The sequence below is a fragment of the Harpia harpyja genome, chromosome 3 (genome assembly GCF_026419915.1).
Source record: "Harpia harpyja isolate bHarHar1 chromosome 3, bHarHar1 primary haplotype, whole genome shotgun sequence".
NCBI lineage: Eukaryota > Metazoa > Chordata > Aves > Accipitriformes > Accipitridae > Harpia > Harpia harpyja.
In genome coordinates, this window is record NC_068942.1 from 6,402,202 (window position 1) to 6,419,808 (window position 17,607).

The following is a 17,607-nucleotide window of genomic DNA, read 5'->3' on the forward strand; positions in this document are numbered from 1 at the left end:
GGCATGTCCTTAAAGGTGCCATTTTGACCTCTTTATAACCATAAGTAAGCAGGAAACAGCAAGACGCAATCTGGACAAATAAAGCCCCTTTTAACAGGGCACAGGAGCTGGAGCAATCAGGCTGAATGTAAGCTTGTTTCTATTTGCTATAAGTCTGAAAATAGGATATGGGTCTAAAATGCTTGATTTTTATATAAGAGTATTGAAATATCAGAGACATTCCAGAAGAAAGATAATTACTGGCTTATTGTAATAGCATGATAAAAATTACATGGGAAAGAACCAGAATAGATCCTGTCCAAATGAGGAAAAGGACATGAACTCTGTCAAATTAAAAGCAGAAACAGAAAGGCAGACTAAAAAAGATTTTGAGGAGATAACTCACTAATAGCCAAAAAGCTTCCTCTCCCCCAGCAGGAGCAGGGAGCCTGCCGGAGGGTTCTGCAGGTGACCAGGGTATGCAGTCAGCAGACGATCAGGGTGGCAAAGGAGTTTGAGAGAAAACAAGCCCTAGCACAACAGCGAAACAGATTACTTGTGTCTGCGTTTGGTGCAGAAAAGCTTAGTGAAATTCCCATGGCAGAGCCACTTGTTAAGGCGATAATGCAGAGAAGCTGTCTCAGACTGAAGGGCCGTTAGATGAGGTTTTAGAACAAATAGATGTGAGGGATAGTAACAAATTCCTGAGAAGCAGATGTTACTTGCTTGTGGGGTTTTAAGGAATGTTAATGGGAAATTGCTGCACTATTAGGGCTGGTGTTGTGGTGGGTTGACCCTGGCTGGACACCAGGTGCCCACCAAAGCCATTCTATCACTCCCCTCCTCAGCTAGACAGGGGAGAGAAAATATAACAAAGGGCTCATGTGTCGAGATAAGGACAGGAGAGATCACTCACCAGTTACCATCACAGGCAAAACAGACTCAGCTTAGGGAAAATTAACTTAATTTATTGCCAATCAACCAGAGTAGGGTAATGAGAAATAAAACCAAATCTCAGAAAACCTTCCCTCTACCCCTCCCTTCTTCCCGGGCACAACTTCACTCCCGGATTCTCTACCAACCCCCCAGCGGCACAGGGGAATGTGGGTTGGGGTCAGTTCATCACACGTTGTCTCTGCCGCTCCTTCCTCCTCAGGGGCAGGACTCCTTACGCTCTTCCCCTGCTCCAGCGTGGGGTCCCTCCCATGGCAGACAGTCCTCCACGAACTTCTCCAACGTGGGTCCTTCCCACGGGCTGCAGTTCTTCACAAACTGCTCCAGTGTGGGTCCCTTCCATGGGCCGCAGTCCTTCAGGCACAGACTGCTCCAGCGTGGGTCCCCTGCGGGGTCACAAGTCCTGCCAGAAAACCTGCTCCGTGGGCTGCTCTCTCCACAGATCCACAGGTCCTGCCAGGAGCCTGCTCCAGCGCGGGCTTCCCACGGGGTCACAGCCTCCTTCGGGCACCCACTGCTCCGGCGTGGGGTCCTCCCCGGGCTGCAGGTGGAGATCTGCTCCACCGTGGACCTCCCTGGGCTGCAGGGGACAGCCTGCCTCACCATGGTCTTCCCCACGGGCTGCAGGGGAATCTCTGCTCCGGCGCCTGGAGCACCTCCTCCCCTCCTGCACTGACCTGGGGGTCTGCAGGGCTGGTGCTCTTACATATCCTCACTCCTCTCTTCAGCTGCAGTTGCTGGGGTTTTTTCCCCCTTCTGAAATCTGTTCTCCCAGAGGTGCTACCACCATCACTGATGGGCTCGGCCTTGGCTGGCGGCGGGTCCGTCTTGGAGCCGGCTGGAATTGGCTCTGTCGGACACAGGGGAAGCTTCCAGCAGCTTCTCACTGAAGCCACCCCTGTAACCCTCCCGCTACCAAAACCTTGCCACACAAACCCAATACAGGTGTATAACCTTTTACTTAAAACAGCCAAAGAAAAAAGAGGATGGCATGTGACACTGTTTTCTTTTAAGTGCTGTGAGGGATCTGGAGAAATGCAAACCACTAAATCTGACACCCATGGCAGGCAAACAGTAAAAGCCATGGTAATAGAATAGTTGCAAGGACAGGTACGGACTAAGAGGGAAGAATTGGCAGAGCTTTGCAGTGAGGAGCGATGAAGCTGTGCTTCACCACCCTCTTATGGCTTCAGAGGAAACAGTGAAGCTGCAGACTAGAGCAATCCACTTGGTATGATCTGCTCAGCTTCTGAAAAACCTTTAATAACATCTGTCACCAAGGATTCATAAAGAAGCTAATCTGGCATGGGATAAGATGGAAGATCCTCTCATGAGTCAGCGACTGCATATAAGATAGAGAGACAAGGTAAGGATAAATCAGCTGTTTTTCACAGTGGAGAGAAGTCAACTATGACATCTTAGGGAGATCCATGGTAGGGACAATGCTAACCCACATACCCATCAGTCACCAGTAAATGGTGAAGTGGCTCAGTCTGCTGGTGGTACCAGCTTATTCAAGGGAGTAAAATGCAAACTGCCTGTAAGGAGCTGCAAAAACCATCTCGTGAGCCTGGGCAAAGTACTGGCAGGTGAAATCCAGTGTGGTTAACAGTGGAGAAAAACACTATGGCTGAACTGGGAGGAAGACCCCCTCATTATCCAGCCTCAGCAATGGCCTCTGAACCAGCTAGTACCATTCAGGACAGATATCTTGCAATTAGGTAGTTCTATTCAAATGTCAGTTAAAAGCTTGTTAGTGACTATAAAGCAATTAAACGTAAGAAATTATTAGGAAGGGACGAGACATGTAATCAACTGAATACAAGGTTCATCCTCTATCATGAGTACTGTGTGCAGTTCTGGTCCCTCCATCTCGAAAAGGGTATGTTAGAGTGAGAAAAGGTATAAAGATGGGCAACAAGGAATACCAAAGATATGGGATGACTTTATGTGGGTAGCAGCTACATAAACCAAGATTCTTCAAGGTGGGAAAGAGGGCTCCGAGAGGGAGTATGGTGCAGCATTATAAATTCAAGAAGGATCATAGAGAATCATTAGTCACCACTTCTCATAAGAGGCAAGAAAGGGCCATCAAATTATCTTTCCAGGTTCAAGACAAAGATAAAGGCAAGGAGCTCTGCTTCTGGGCAAGGAAGTGTCTCCCTTTACAGAACCTGTTGTCACAAGATGTCGGGGACTACAAAAGCACCATACACGGTTTCAGAAGCAAGTCAACAAATGTGTGGAAGATAAATCATCTGAAGACCATGAAACAACAAGCTACCCCTCAGCTGAGGAAGCCCCTGGGCCAGGAATGGCTGGAGGTGGCCCTCTCCACCGCTGGCCATGGCCAGAGCTAGGACACCAGACTGATGAGCCTTGCAGCTGAACCTATTTTGACATTTTTTGTCAGCTTTTAGAAGTAAATTAGAAAAAACCCTGCCACCGTGCAGAGCAGAAGCGCACAACCAGAGCTCTGGGGCTCTCGTGGGGCTATGAGCATCCCATTAGCATTAGTAGTGTTTCTTGCTCCAGGATAAGATACACTGTTTGTTACTTTTCAAGATTAAAATCAAGATTAAGAAAAAATAGCCCATTCTCATGTTCTTTTTCCATGTATTACTATGTTCCATGTTAGCTGAGGGCAAAGCTGCAGTTTGACAAACCCTACGCCAGCACTGCTGCCAAAAGCAGCAGCTCTGTCCTCTCATACTGCTGGAAAGGACAAATGTTGGGGGAAGGAATGCAAAATTAGCCTTCAGAGCTGAGGAGAGAAGGGCAAGGCTATTGAAGGCAGGGCTGGCTTAGGCTGATCCCAGGCGCTTATTGACCTACAATTTAATTTGGTGATGTTTCTTCTGACAGCTGTCCCTACAATTTAATTTGGTGATGTTTCTTCTGACAGCTGTCCCTTGCAAAGGATAACTGTCCTCATGCCCCCTGAGAACAGCAGGAGCTGGCAGTCATGTCTGAATGTGGCCTTTCTTGGCCATCCCAAATCAAAGAAAACCCCTTGTTTATGAAAGGAAACACTACAGAAGTGACCTTTGCTCCATTATTAGAACTTTATTTATCAGTTCATCTTAGCCATGTGAATTCTTGAAGGAGTTTGATTTGGTTTGTAGTTGTAAGGACAAAAAAACCTAGACAAAAGTGGATGCTAACACTCTTGAATGAGCCATTTAAGAGCTAATGAGTGGTTTAATCGCTAACAGTCAGACCTATACTTTGACGGTAAGCTCCAACTTTGGGGAGTGACTATCTTCAGCCACATCAAAGGGCTTGAACTGCTGAGGGGAGTGTAAAGCCCAGCTCAGCCTCTGCCATGAAGTGAGGATCTGGGCTCCAGTGGCTCAGCTACCTTACAGCAGAGGAGCTTGCTCATGTCCAGTTACAGACAAATTTGTCTTTGGAGTGTTTTAGTCTTAAATGGCTCTTCTCTCCCTTATGAAACTGAGGCTGGTGTTAAGGTCCTTGTTGGTTTGTCACTGGTTTAGTCCTATCAGCTGTTGCAAGAAAAGCAGCCAGTGCTCATGCGAAGTAGAAAAGAGATGCTTGCACTCCCTAGCCCACCCTGAAAAATCCTCTTCTGTAGAACACGGGCCATGTCAATGCTGCTATTGGGGGGGGAAAAATCATCTGCGTCTGAGAGCAAACCCTGAGAGGCTCTGCGAAAAAAAAAAAGATTTGTAAACAAGCGTGAGAAAAGATGCACAAAACTGTAGCTCATATGGGGCAACTTCCTCTCGCAGAAACTTTGTGTTAAGTTCCCTGAGGAGTAATATGAGCAAATGCAGTGATCAGCGTCACAGATCTTCTCTTAAAATCATGCTTGCCTGGTCACTGTGCATGACAGTGACCTACTGTTGCTTTCTGTAAGAGCTGACCTGGACCACTGTAATGCAGCACTGCATGGGGTTTTCTTTTCCTTGTAAATCATACAGAAAATGGTAAAGTTTGGTAGTAAGATGCTGGGAGAAAGGGCAATACTAGATTAGATTTGGTACAAGAGGAGAGAACTAGTTCTTAGCGAATATGAACCTAGTGCATCCAATACCCTTTAGATGCAGATGAAGAAATGCTAAATGGATGTTACTTGTATTATACTGCAGCAATCTGATCCCTGTCATGTGAAGAATATTTACCATCTTGCCTTCTCCTTAACATGAGGCTAGGAGAAATGCCCAGGGTAGAAACAATGCCAGATAGAGGAGAAGGACAGCTGGACTAATACTTGGATCAACCCATCATGCCTTTCCAAGGTGGCAGCTGGAAGCCAGGTGAGATACCACCAAGCATCTGCAATGGCACAAGCTGCTTTCTTAGGTTCCTTCCATCCAGTAATAGAATAAAAGTCCAAAGCTGCTACTAGGAGATGCAATACTAGCCTGTTGTAAATGTGAAAGTAGCCTCTGGGATTCAAAGCTTGGCCCTCGATGAGGAGCCTGGCAGGGTAGCAATGCACTCTCCCACCAAGCGAGCAGCCTCTTTGGCTGTGCCCCTCTGCACCGAAAAGCCACCTGCCCCGTGCCCATAGTTGTGGACCACCGGGAACTTAACTCCTCCTCGGCTCAAGACCTCTCTCTGCAGTCTCACGCACCGCCGGGATGGCCTCAGGCCCACCTTCACCTTGATATCCTGAGCTCCCCGCAGCGAGGGCTCAAGGGAGCAACATCTGTCAAAGATGTCTTTGGTAGTGCCAGGATCAGGGGAGAGACTCCAGCTCCCCTTTTCTCTGGTTCCCCCTAGGGTTACCCTGTGTATCCCCGGGTAGATGTAAGTTAAGCCATCCCCGTCCCGGATGAAGTTTTTTACCCAAGGAGCATGAACCTTGAGTACTTGTCCCCTGACGGGGAAGAGCTTCTCGTCCCCCACCAGCTGGTGGGCTCCGATGCCCGCGCAGTTGACGACGACATTATATTCGCTGTGCAGGTCCCACAAGTCTGCAACTTTTCTGGTGTGCATCTGGACGCCGGTTGCTTTCAACCTACAAAAAGACTCCAGAAGTGAGGCAGAAAAGAAACCCCTAAACCCTCACAAAATTATTATGCACAATAAGTAAATGGGATAGATTGCCTTTAACATACCGATCAAAACCAAACAGATGGGACAAAAAGCAAAGAAAATGTCACAGGGTTTCTGTTTGTGATTTGTCTGATTTTGTCGGATCAAAGCTATTGTTTAGCTTGTTTGGGCTGGAAAAGATACAGCGAGTTGATCAATATTAGAGAAGGGTCTGGCATAAGACCCTAGGCAGCCAGTCAACTCCTCGTGGTCTCATTGATTCATTTCTATAACCATACCAAGCTTTAACAGCTCAAGCAAGCTGAAAAATATCAGACTTATTCCCCAACTTACTTCTGCTAGTGACAACACTATCATACTACACCCCCTTTAATGTGCCTGTTACACACTGTCGCATTCATTCCCAACTCACCCCCCTGATACTAGGCATCACTTAGTCATCTAGTGCCATGTGCGAAGCCCTGGCGTACCCAAGATGTCCCCGCAAGCTGGGCAGATGTGGCACGGGACCCCCAGGAGACCCATACCCTTCTAGAGCAGCAGCCAGGAGTCACCCAGGACAGCTCAGAGCACTATACATCCATGTCTGCTCTTCAGCAAAATTCACCCCTTCTTGAGGTTCATCTTTGAGCTCAATTTCAAGCCATATTCCACCCTGAACTTGCCTGAAGCTCAAAGCCTTTCCCTGGGGAAAAACATTGGTCTGAGATGGATGCTGTCCGCTGCATCCAGTCAGCTGGGGGTCTTTAGCGGGGATCTTAGCATGAGCAAGTCAGGAGACAGGTCTGTGATGACAATGCATGAAGTGGGGAATCCTGTCCTTTGCAATACTCCGGCAGCTGGCAAAGTGATCAACCCCACTGCAAAGGCAGTGGTTTCCTACAAAGCACTCACAAAGAGTGAGCCGAGGATGCAGGGCACAGCTGATGCTCTGGGGACTGGGGTTTGGGTGCAGCAGGACACTGAGGCTGGCTGGGAGAGCTCCTAAGCGCTGTAATCGGGACTCTGTCATCACGCCATAAAAAATACACCAATAAAAAAACCTGCTGAAAACTCCTGAATTCAGGCAAGCAAGCAGGAAAAAATTCCTGAAGTCCATTTTTGGACCAGCAAGGTGGGCACAAAACCAATTTTCCTTGTGGATTGCCAAGAGAATGGTCTATAAATACTGCTCAAGTCACTAGGGGTTTGAGAATTAGTTACATGTTTAATATGCTCTCATTTCTCATCACCAGAGAGAAGAGAAAGAAAAGGAGTTTGATCATCTTATTCGACTACATCCTTGGAGAAATAAGAAGGCTATAGCAGAAATAAGGAGAGAGCAGAAATCACATGGCAGATACTAAATGGGTTGTACAACTTAGTCGTGCTTCAGCAGAAATTTCTGATTTGGTGAGGCAATGAAACATGACAGAGTGTGCACACCGAGGAGACAGCATAGAGCTCATGTGGCACTGGTGCCACTGGAGTACTCCCAGCCTGGCTGGCTGCTAGAACAAGAAACGTTTTTTTCACATTTTGCAGTGAGATGAAAGGCATCCAAGCAACTGGCTGAGCTGGCAATTTGTACCATGGTGTCGGTACACGACTCTTTACTTAACCTCAAATCAGCTTGCAGCCTATCACTTTCTCTCAAGCGGAGACAGCTATTTGCTCACTTTAGGGGTACTTAAATGGATTAAATGCATATCCCAGGTGTCAGAAGCTTTTTAGATCTGCATCCTGACTCTCCTACAGTTCTCCAAAATCCATGTATTTTGGGGAAACCTGGAAATTGGCAAATTGGCAAATTTTCTAACTTTCATGTCAATCCAGGCACGAACTCTGAAGCCACGACTCCTTGGAGGGGGTACATCACCCATCTTAGGCAGGCTAACGTTTCCAAAAGGTTTGTTACAAGATGATGCTATTTGACCTTTTTTCACCTGACTGGATTAAGAAATTACTCCAATTGTTGACCAAATTTGAGATTAATTTGTCCAGCTACCTCTTCAGTGCAAAATCTTCTGGTAAGACATCTTCCCAGAGATGCCTATTGTCCCAGGGGTTGGACATATCTTCAAGAACAGAGGGATATTATTTGGGAAGTTTGACAAATGAGGAGCACCCACAGGTTTTCTTAGGACTTGGCACGCTCCCGATGTACCTTCAAGGTCTGGCTGGCCAAACGTGGCCCCTGTGGCTGTGTCGGTCCTATGCCCAGAGGCGCTCCCACGCTAAACCCCACTGTACAGCCACAGTGGTAGAAACTGGACATTGCAAAAATGGGGTCTTTCACATTTTGGAAAAATTGGGTATTTATTTCTTGCGCTTGCTGCATTTTCCCTGGTGAGAAACAGCCCTTTTCTAGTTTTGTCCAAACCTAAGGCTCTCAAGGAGTCTCTAGGTTGCCCTCAGTCCCTCTGCCTGGGTTATTCTCTGCATGCCCAACCTGCAGCAAAACCAACCTTTTCTCCAGCCACAGCAGGTAGGGTGGACAGTCACATTTCAGCGTCGTAAAGGCCTGACCAAATCGGTGTTGCGGAAACTTTTGGAGTTCTGCTTCGGACATTGGTCGAAATCCCAGGACGACATCTGACCAGAAAGGTAACTCTTCCTTGGGAGTGTTTTTAAAGACCTGCCACCTAAAGGACACAGAGAAAAAGCCGCAAAACTTAGCTGCTATTGCTCTGCCATGTTATGTGTCACGGCAATCTTAGCACAAACCCAGGAACCTCTTCCCGCTCATCAGCGCAGCTCTGCAAGGGTAACAACAACGGGGAAACATTGGCGCCTGCTACTGCAATACCCGCCTTGGCAAACAGGCAGAGGGCTGCCACAGCCGAGCTTGAGGGTGACGCACCTGGGTAAATAAACCAGAGAGAGTTCTTCCAGCTATACTGTATGTACTTCCAACTGTAGAGGTACAAAATCCCCTCACACAGTGTCCCCACCACAGCTGTGGCCACCCTAGCTGGACCTTCGCGTAGGGCCACTTGCACACCTGGTCACATTTTTTTGGGTACCCATAAAGCTACAGAGTGGTCAGCCTCAACACTCACAAGAGGCAAATTTCTGTGTGCATAATAGGCAGCATGAAACACCCCCAACAACTCCCCTCCTGCCAATTGCATCCCTATACCTAGTTGCTGAAGCTGGAAGATCCTGCAGTCCCATCCCTATGGAGACCACCCCTGCTGCCAGCAACTGGTGGATGACAGTACGGAAAACATTAGCTATTAAAAGACATTTGGTGCCGGCCAGTCTTGAATGGTTTCTCTGTGCACACCTATGCATGAATTTTGCTTGAAAATACATTTTATCTGAGCAGTTGCAATGCAGTTTCTTGGGAATATGGTCATAAGAGCTACTCCATGAAGGGAATATGCCTGAACTCCAGCAAGGAAAACCTCTCTGCCTGCTCCAGCAAACAGCACAAACATACCAAAGGCTGCCTGGGGGGGGCTGTTCTTACCCAGAAACCAGATGAATGCCAGCCTCTGATGCCTCTGGTGAGTTGCTGATGGCAAAAAGGAAAGTGAAGGTCTCTTTGAACCACTGCTTCTGCACGTGGATTGGTGTGCCTGCATATAAACAAAAGCAAACATGCAGAGAGGAATAATGCAAAGAAGAGAAGTCAGTGTCGAGGAGACGGGACAGATAGGGAACACAGGTCATCGCACTTTTCTTCCTGAACGTCTGTGCATCACTGCACACCTGGGCACGCAGCCATATGAGGTGCCACGGGCACCAGCACGCCGAGTTGCACGCACCTGGGTAGGTGTGAGGGATGAGCATCCCGGCTGCAACATCACTCGTCGTGTTGGGGCTGAACTGGTCTGAAAGGACCGTCACAGAGCAGCTGGGGCAAGTCTCCGTGATGCACAGCGCTGTGGACAGGCCGATGACTCCCGCGCCAACCACTGCAACCTTGGGTGCCGCCATCTCCAGGGTGCAGAGCCAGAGGAGAGGTACCTACCTACATTTGGAAATAACATATCCCGTGTCACCAATATCCCTGCTGGACATCCTCGTCAGGCTATGAAATACCCACACAAGATGTAACATAACCCCCCCGGGGCAGCTAATTGAAGACTAACTGCTGCACACAAGCAAGACTAAGGTGAAGATCAAAAAAATCATCAGCCTTCGATATGAAGACAAATTTTTCTAAAGTATTTCAAGAGTCACTACCCCATTCTCAGCACAAGAGCAAAGGGCAAGAGAGCAATCTGTATGTATAGCACTGAGGTTCGGGCTGTAGCAACGTGGGGCAAGGTTTTTTCAATAAAACCCAAGGGAGTGAGGCACCCGTCAATTTTCCATTGCATCAGGGGCAAGAGCTGGAGCTCTGGGGAAACTGGCTTTTAGGCACCATGAGCAAAAAGGTTGTCTGAACATCAGGATCTCCAGCAATGAGGTCTGTCACTGCCTGGGCAGCAGAAGGAAATTGCACAGGAAGCAAATTGATTACGCAGAGCAAAGGGTCCAGCACATTGTGGAAGATGTTTTTCTTAACATGCATCTTAGTTCCGCTGCTGTGTAGGACTCTCCCTCCGACCCTGAGGACTGGGTTACCTGCTTAGCTCTGTCCTACAAAATGTGAATTTTAGCTATTAAACACAGTGCATAGTTTCACAAGGCACAGCCTGGCTGTTTACACTCCCACATCCAAAAATTGTTTGGGCCACGATGCCTTGGTGGGAGGACTGTGGGAAGAGAAGCTACCTGTACCCTGGGGGATTTTGTCCCCCTAGTGACCTGAGGTCTCCAACCCATCCTTGGCCCCGTACCTGCCAGCGTGACCACTGCCCTTGGACAGATTCATGGACATCTGAGTCTGCCACGCTCTCCTGGCAGCACACAGTGCTCCCCAGGAGCCAGCCAGCCTCACTACCCCAAGAGCCTCTGTATATGCTTCTCTCTGCCTTGCTTTATAACCTGCTTTATGTCCCGGAGCAGGTCCACTCTACTCCTCAGTATCTTCAACTGCTGATGGCTACTCCAGGAGGTGCAGCGTCTCTATTTTCCCTTGTCCCGGCCAAGTTTCGGATCCTGGCACCTGCAGTGGTGAGTGGCGCACAGCTCCTGGTTGACAATCACCTGGCTGCCCGTCCCAGTGAGGTGCCAGCCTATGTGCCTGACCACGGCCAGGTAACAGGTTTCACACCGGTGGAGACACAAAGCACAAATGAACCCTGCAACTCAGTGTGCCTTGCAAACTCCCCAAAGCCAGGAACTAAATGGGCCCAAAGGAGACTGGGCAATGTCAGGGGTGATAAATCCTTCAGCAGGTTTGAAACAGGCGAGTTGGGGTGCACCTGCTGGCTCGGGCACTCCTTTGAGGGTTACTGCCAAAAGCTGAGCAGGGATGTAGGGGAGAATATCCTTTGCCTATGGCTCTTACGTTTTCCTGGAGTATCTACCAGTATTGAGCACAAGTCTTATGAGGAGCGGCTGAAGGATCTGGGGTTGTTCAGTCTAGAAAAGAGGAGGCTGAGGGGAGACCTTATCGCTCTCTACAACTACCTGAGGTGGGTGTTGGTCTCTTCTGTCAGGTGTCTGGAGATAGGACAAGAGGAAATGGCCTCAAGGGAGATTTAGGTTAGATATTAGGAAAAAAATTTTTTTACTGAGAGGGTTGTCAAACATTGGAACGGGCTGCCCAGGGAAGTGGTTGAGTCACCATCCCTGGAGGTATTCAAAAAGCGAGTGGACAGGGTACTCCAGGGCATGGTTTAGGGGGCATGGTTAATGGTTGGACTCGATGATCTTGAAGGTCTTTTCCAACCGAAATGATTCTATGATTCTATGATTCTATGATTCATTCTTGGAGTGGATGATGAGTGATATGGACATTTGGTCTTGCTCCCTTACAGTCTTCCTTTCTCCTACAGGAGTCGCTCTTCGTTGACTGTAGAAATCCAGCCTCACTAGCTGCTTTCCGAGAACCTTTTCTGGAAAGCAGTGCCTGCAGTTATAAGGATGGGCTGACTTCCCATCTTCCTGTGGCTTTTGGCATCTTTGATGCAAGTTTAGGCAAGACAGACTGTGTGGGACTATGATAGGTCAGGTTTATTTTTGAGATCCTTGCTCATAACTCTTCACACAGCTTCTCACTTACTCCTGAGGTTTTACTACTTAAAATTTGATATCCCTACTATGTAGGAAGGGAGAGAGGAGCAGGCACTGTTGCCCGTCATTGCATTCCTTCTGCATTGCAGCCAAGGGTTGTTACAACCCCTTTTCTTCCTCTCAGGGAGATGCTTATGTTTCTTCCTGTTTGTTAATTATTACATCTTCTTTCACAAGCTGACTATAAAAGTGTCCACACAGCAGGGAAAGAGGACGCAGTGCAGGGGTAAAGATGAATCCTGAACCAGAACCACTGGCCTGCACTGCTGTCACCCCCAAACCCAATCTGATAAAATGCTGATTTGAATGGGAGCTGCACCCCTCAGCTCTACCATTGCCCCAGGCTGCCTCAGCCACCTGCACCGGGAACACCTGCAGAGGGTCAGAGCATGGACGGTGTATGCTTCCTTACCATAATTGCCAGAATATTTTGTACTGGTAATTGTTATTTAAAAAAAAAAACCACACAGAAAGAAAAAAAAAAGAGTAACAAGAAATTGGGGGAGTTTTAGTAATGCTGAAATTCCTTTTGTTAGGAAAATTGGTTTTGAGAAAGGTCTCTAAACATATTTTTATTAACAAACCTCACTCAGCACTGGCAGCTGTGGAAATCGCGTGAGGCTGTCAGCATGCCCAGTGAGCCTCCCAGCAGTCCCTGGACGACCGCAGTCCTGCTGGAACATATGCGCTGGGTACATTATGCATCTGCCAGACGTGTGCTCTGGTTCGCTGAAGCCCTTGGACCATGATGAAGATTGAATTTCCTGACTGACCTCCCCGCTGCTGGGGAAGAAAGGGGAGCTGTGGCTTGGCGGAGGTTCAGGTTTCACAAGTCTTCCCAATTCGGGTGGGATTTTTGCAGATGAGGCAGTTCGATATCAACTGATCCCAATGTTGCAAAAGCCAGTGAGGGTGGAAAGGGGCTGCTGACGGTGCTGGAGCCTGCGGGAATGGCTCGGAAGGCCGTGACAGGCACCCATCATACACACCGTTTTTCTAGCACTTTCTGCTGCAATCCAGCAGCACATCCAGTCTGAATGTGCTAATGTGCCAAAAATCACCCAGGTGCAAAGCAGAGGCTACGTGTGCTTGTACGTGCAAGCACAGCTCGGGCTTTGCAGAGCCACTGACCCCACCACGAGCGCAAGGCTCACCTGCGGCTCTGCCCTGGCAGCGCAGCCTGCCCCGGCAGGGAGCCCTGCACCTTGCTGGGACGGCACGGGAGGAGAAACTATTTTCAGCTGATGTGGCAGGCCAGCTTAATGCCAGCGGGGTGATGCTTCCCACCTCCTCAGACTGGCTTGTGCTGAGGGTTTTTCCACAAATCAGCATTTAAAAGGCAAATCAGTTGCAGTATCTGTTGGGGAGGGAGGGGAAGGGTGTCAGGTACCCTTTAGCTCTCTGTCCTTTCACGGTGTCAAAAGAATGGCACAGAAGCCAGACAGAGCCACCTGAAGCTGTAATTCTCCAGCAAAGAGGACACTGGCTGCCTGACGTGAGCTTCGTGCCCCTGCCACCCTCCTGCTCCTCCCAGGCCAGAACAAATTATTTTTAAAAATATAGCAATGTTTTGTGATATGACTCAATCTTCCAACTCCTGCAGCTGAGGAGACAGTATCAGCTTCATGTGATGCAAGGGGGTCCTTATTCTTTCTTGCCTCACATACCTGTGTATCACCACTGAGTGCCACTAACCTTCAGCCTTAACATCATTCTAGCAGCGGATAACATAATCAATATGGATAAATACGCTGCTCCCCAGCATACATACATGCACACGCATGCACACAGAGGAACATGTGCACCCACCGCCAGCTGCAGCTGTAGCCTCTTGGCCCACAGTCCCTCCAAGCTGCGACGGACCCCGGGAAACCGGCATCCCTCAGCTGGAAGAGCTGCACGAACACTATTGCTTTGGTATCTTTTGTGTTCCAGGTACAGCCCCTCGCCACACCCTTTTCCCCCTATGGCCCAACTCCACATGCGTGCTTCCCCGGCACGCCGGACGCTCTTCGCTTGTGTCGCAACCCGGCTGACCTACTAAACTGAGCATATTTACATGCCCAACTGAACATCTGAAAAAGTCCAACCAAACTGTTGACCAGAAAATGGATCAACAGGAATTAACCAAAGAAAACCAGCACCTGCTACCTTTGAAGTCCTGTGGTTTTCTTTTTTTTTTTTAAACTAACTCTCACCACGTCTAAGTGCTGAAGCATTGGATCGCCTGAAGCCTGCAGTACCGGGGAGCAAAGGCTCCAGCCTTTCTGGCGAGGAGGGACTCCTCATTCACCGGGGCGGCTGCGCCCGCCGTCCCCATCCATGGAGCACTTTCTCCCTTCCTGTTTTTGCAGATCACTCTTTTGTGTGTTCGCTTCCCCAGTTTACAAGCACCCTCGGTGTTGCTTCCCTTTGCCTGACCCCAGAGAGGGGTTTTGCCAGGCAATTTGCTAAAGGTAGGTACAGACCCTCATGAAGCTTCATCCATTCCTGGGAGTTTGGTGAGAAGGGGGCCCTGATTTTGTCCTTTTGACTCTGGCCTGGGCCCTTTTCTGTCATTTGGGCTGCTCTGTGAGACGCACATTTGGGACCTGCCACGGGAGGAAGGTGAGGATGCTCTCTCTTCACCAAACGAGGGACACCGGAGACTCCTTGAGATCCCCTCGGCCTTTCTGCACATACAGCACCACTGCCAGAAAGCAGGTGGTTCTGAGCCACCATCACAGGAGACCCTGAGGCTACCGGGGAGGCCTCAGCTCCTCTTTCAGGTAGCTGTTTGCATATGCATGCATGGGAAATACCTCCTAAATGTTGGTAGGTTATACCCACCCTATAAGCTACCAGCAATAATAACCTCCACCAGCAGCACCTACGTGCCAAGCGATGCTCTTGCTTTTCTCCCAAACAGGAGAGGTCTGCCATCCTCGTTCCCCGCAGGGCGAGCGCTGTTGAGTCCCTTGCCTCTCTGTGCAGGGAGAGGGGGGGAAGCAGGGAGAAGCTGAGGTTTAGCAGGCCCCGAAATCCCCCCCTGGCCAAACCCTGCGGCTCACTTCTCACGCTACAACCAGCCGTGACAGCCACCGTGCTTATACTGCATGGCCACCTCTACGTGTGACCTAAATCCCTCCCTGCCTGAGCTTAAGGAGCTGGTGGAAAGTCCCCGGGGCAGTGCTAGGTCCCCGCGCAGCCCCTGCGGGCACCCTTCCCAGCCCTCGGCAGCAGAAGGGCTCCGTCATCTAATGTTTCCCAATTGGGCTGGAAATACGGTCCAAAAAAAAAAAAGAAGTGGGGAGAGAAGGCAATACCTGGTGAGGAGGAGGCCCCCGGTCCTGCCTGGAAGAGTTGCCTTCCCGGGAAGCGTGGGGAAGCGGAGCGGGAGACGATGGAGCACGTTGCCGGGGGTGTAGGGCGCAGGGGCTGCTGGCAGCTCCCCTTTCCCGAGGCTGCTCCCCGAGCGCCCGGCTCCGCGTCCCTCTGCTAATGAAGGAGCTGTTTGTGCTCGGGCAAAGGCTGCCTCCAGCGCTGGCTCCTCGCCCAGCAGAGCCTGGCAGCTCCGCGCTGGCACTGCCGGAGCTGTGCCCTTCGCCGTCCGCCGATAACTTTTTTCCTTGATGATTTCCCCAGTGCGCTCCAGAGGAGGCTCAAGGGCCCCCGCTGTGCTGCACAGAATATATTGTCTTTTTCCCTCTCTTACAAGCAATTAGTTATATTCTGAAAGTTTCTGAAGCTGCCTTAAGACTGCCATAGTGCTTGAGCAATCGTGCTAGCAGTCAGGACAGCAGTAACGCAGCATGTCCGTGGGCCTGGTCATTTCAGTCATCAGAGGTTGATGAAGAACAAGTCCCTGCTAAACCACAAATGCCTAATGAGCACAGCCAGGCAGGACTGTTTGGATTAACTTTTTTCAGCAGAAAAACACAAGTTTGTGAAAAACATACCTGTCTGCAGGATCACTAGAATGAAATTGTATACCGAGGTTTCTTGGCTCCAGGGCATTTGCCACTGGCAGGACATTTTGGCTAATATTTGACAGCCTGAGCATTCGTCCCTGAGCAGGCTCATCAGGACAGTGTTTGCTGACCGCTCCCCTCCAGCCCTGACGAACAGCACTGGCCATAGATCTTCCAAGCAGGTGCCTTTTCTTCGTAGCCATTTAAATACAGACCAGCAGCCATCCGAAGAACATCTGTACATACAGCGACAGCGTGCACAACATGTGACCAGCTGTTCTCACCTCCCAACCCAGCTGTGTTCTTAAATTGTAAAACTAAAGCCATGATATATTACACATACGTAATTGCTGACCTTTTTAGAGAAATACCGTTTACGTTTTTTTTCCTTTAACAGTGAAAGGAACAGGGAATAATTCTGCCAAAGTTATAGTATAGCTTGATTTTTCTGAGCATTCTGAAAATAGGGTATTGAATAAGACCGGCAAGGAGGCAGAGGAACAGCGAAGGTTTGCTCATTTAGAAATGAAATTGTTGATGGGCTTGGTGTATTGACTGTCAAATGTACACTCTTCTAAGTCATTGCAGGATATCTGCAATAGCTTTGGAGAGGATGCTTTCATATATGGAAATCTCTTTCAAATATAAACTCCCAGTGTGTCTTTTCTTGAGAATGAGACTCAGGAAGTGCAAGCTGGTTTGGGATACCAGGGATACCAACTCTTACAGTAATTTCATGGAGAAACTCTTACTCTTCCATGGGCTAAAGTATTTTGGAAGGTTGAACACACTGTGTTTTGCTAAAGTGCCCATAATAAGGTACACCATATTTTAGGACAAAGAAAAAGCTTTGTTTGTCCTTTCTATGTAATCTAGATGCGTGACTTCCCACCACAAATGTTTGTTTATCCATGCAAGCATCTATAAGGGGAAACAATTTCATCTCTTTAGTGCTGCCATTGTTTTTCTTACCTCTGCTCTTCCCTAAAATGAACAGCACAATATAGATCCTCTTTGGTCTAAGTCCCAGAGCCCTGATTAACCGAAGGTCAGCCATTCTGTATTGAGGCCTTCAAGATATGAGAAGTTTTTTGCTGTAGATGTTGGTGCTCTCTCGTGAAAGATGGGAAAAAGCGCAAGGACAGACAAGAAGCTCTGCATAACAGCCCAACTGCTAAAGACCACCTGGATGTTTGTGTATATAATATTCTGTGTATTGTGCAAAGTATGTCATTCTGAACTAACAAATAATTGGCTAAATAGTATTCCAAGTGCAACACCCACCTATTTGTATTTTGAGAATGCTCCTGACAAACTCTGTGATAGTGGCTCTCGTATCCTTTGACTGAGTGCAAGTCATGATTTGGTCACTCAGGAAGAGAGTGCCAGCCTTCTGGCATAGAACAAACACAGCCCAGCCCTGATCGTACTTGGAGCTGTTTCTGAACAAGGACCGGCAGTGGCATCCCAGCACACCACCAACCCAGCTCGAGCAGTGCTTCAGAAGTGTTTCCCTTTACCTTAGCATTCCCTTCGCTTTCTGTACTCTCTTGAATAGAGCAGTAAGGGTAAGCAGAAGCGACCT

At 48.8% G+C, this 17,607-nt stretch overlaps 1 protein-coding gene across 5 annotated transcripts; it reads right to left on the bottom strand.

The window, feature by feature from the left end:
* Positions 1-3,349: 3,349 nt before the first annotated feature.
* On the bottom strand, positions 3,350-15,823 carry DDO (D-aspartate oxidase). Of its 5 annotated transcripts, XM_052781263.1 has the most exons (6): positions 15,378-15,823; positions 9,711-9,916; positions 9,413-9,521; positions 8,406-8,582; positions 5,764-5,920; positions 3,350-4,601 (listed from the first exon to the last, which is right to left on the bottom strand). In XM_052781263.1, exons 2-6 carry the CDS (start codon positions 9,880-9,882, stop codon positions 4,569-4,571), a joined length of 648 nt encoding a protein of 215 aa, XP_052637223.1. In that variant the 5' UTR covers positions 9,883-9,916; positions 15,378-15,823; the 3' UTR covers positions 3,350-4,568. The 5 variants fall into 5 exon arrangements, with proteins under 5 accessions (XP_052637223.1, XP_052637221.1, XP_052637220.1 ...); XM_052781261.1 differs by having other exon boundaries at positions 3,350-5,920; positions 9,711-9,912; XM_052781260.1 differs by having other exon boundaries at positions 3,350-5,920; positions 15,378-15,822.
* Positions 15,824-17,607: the final 1,784 nt, after the last annotated feature.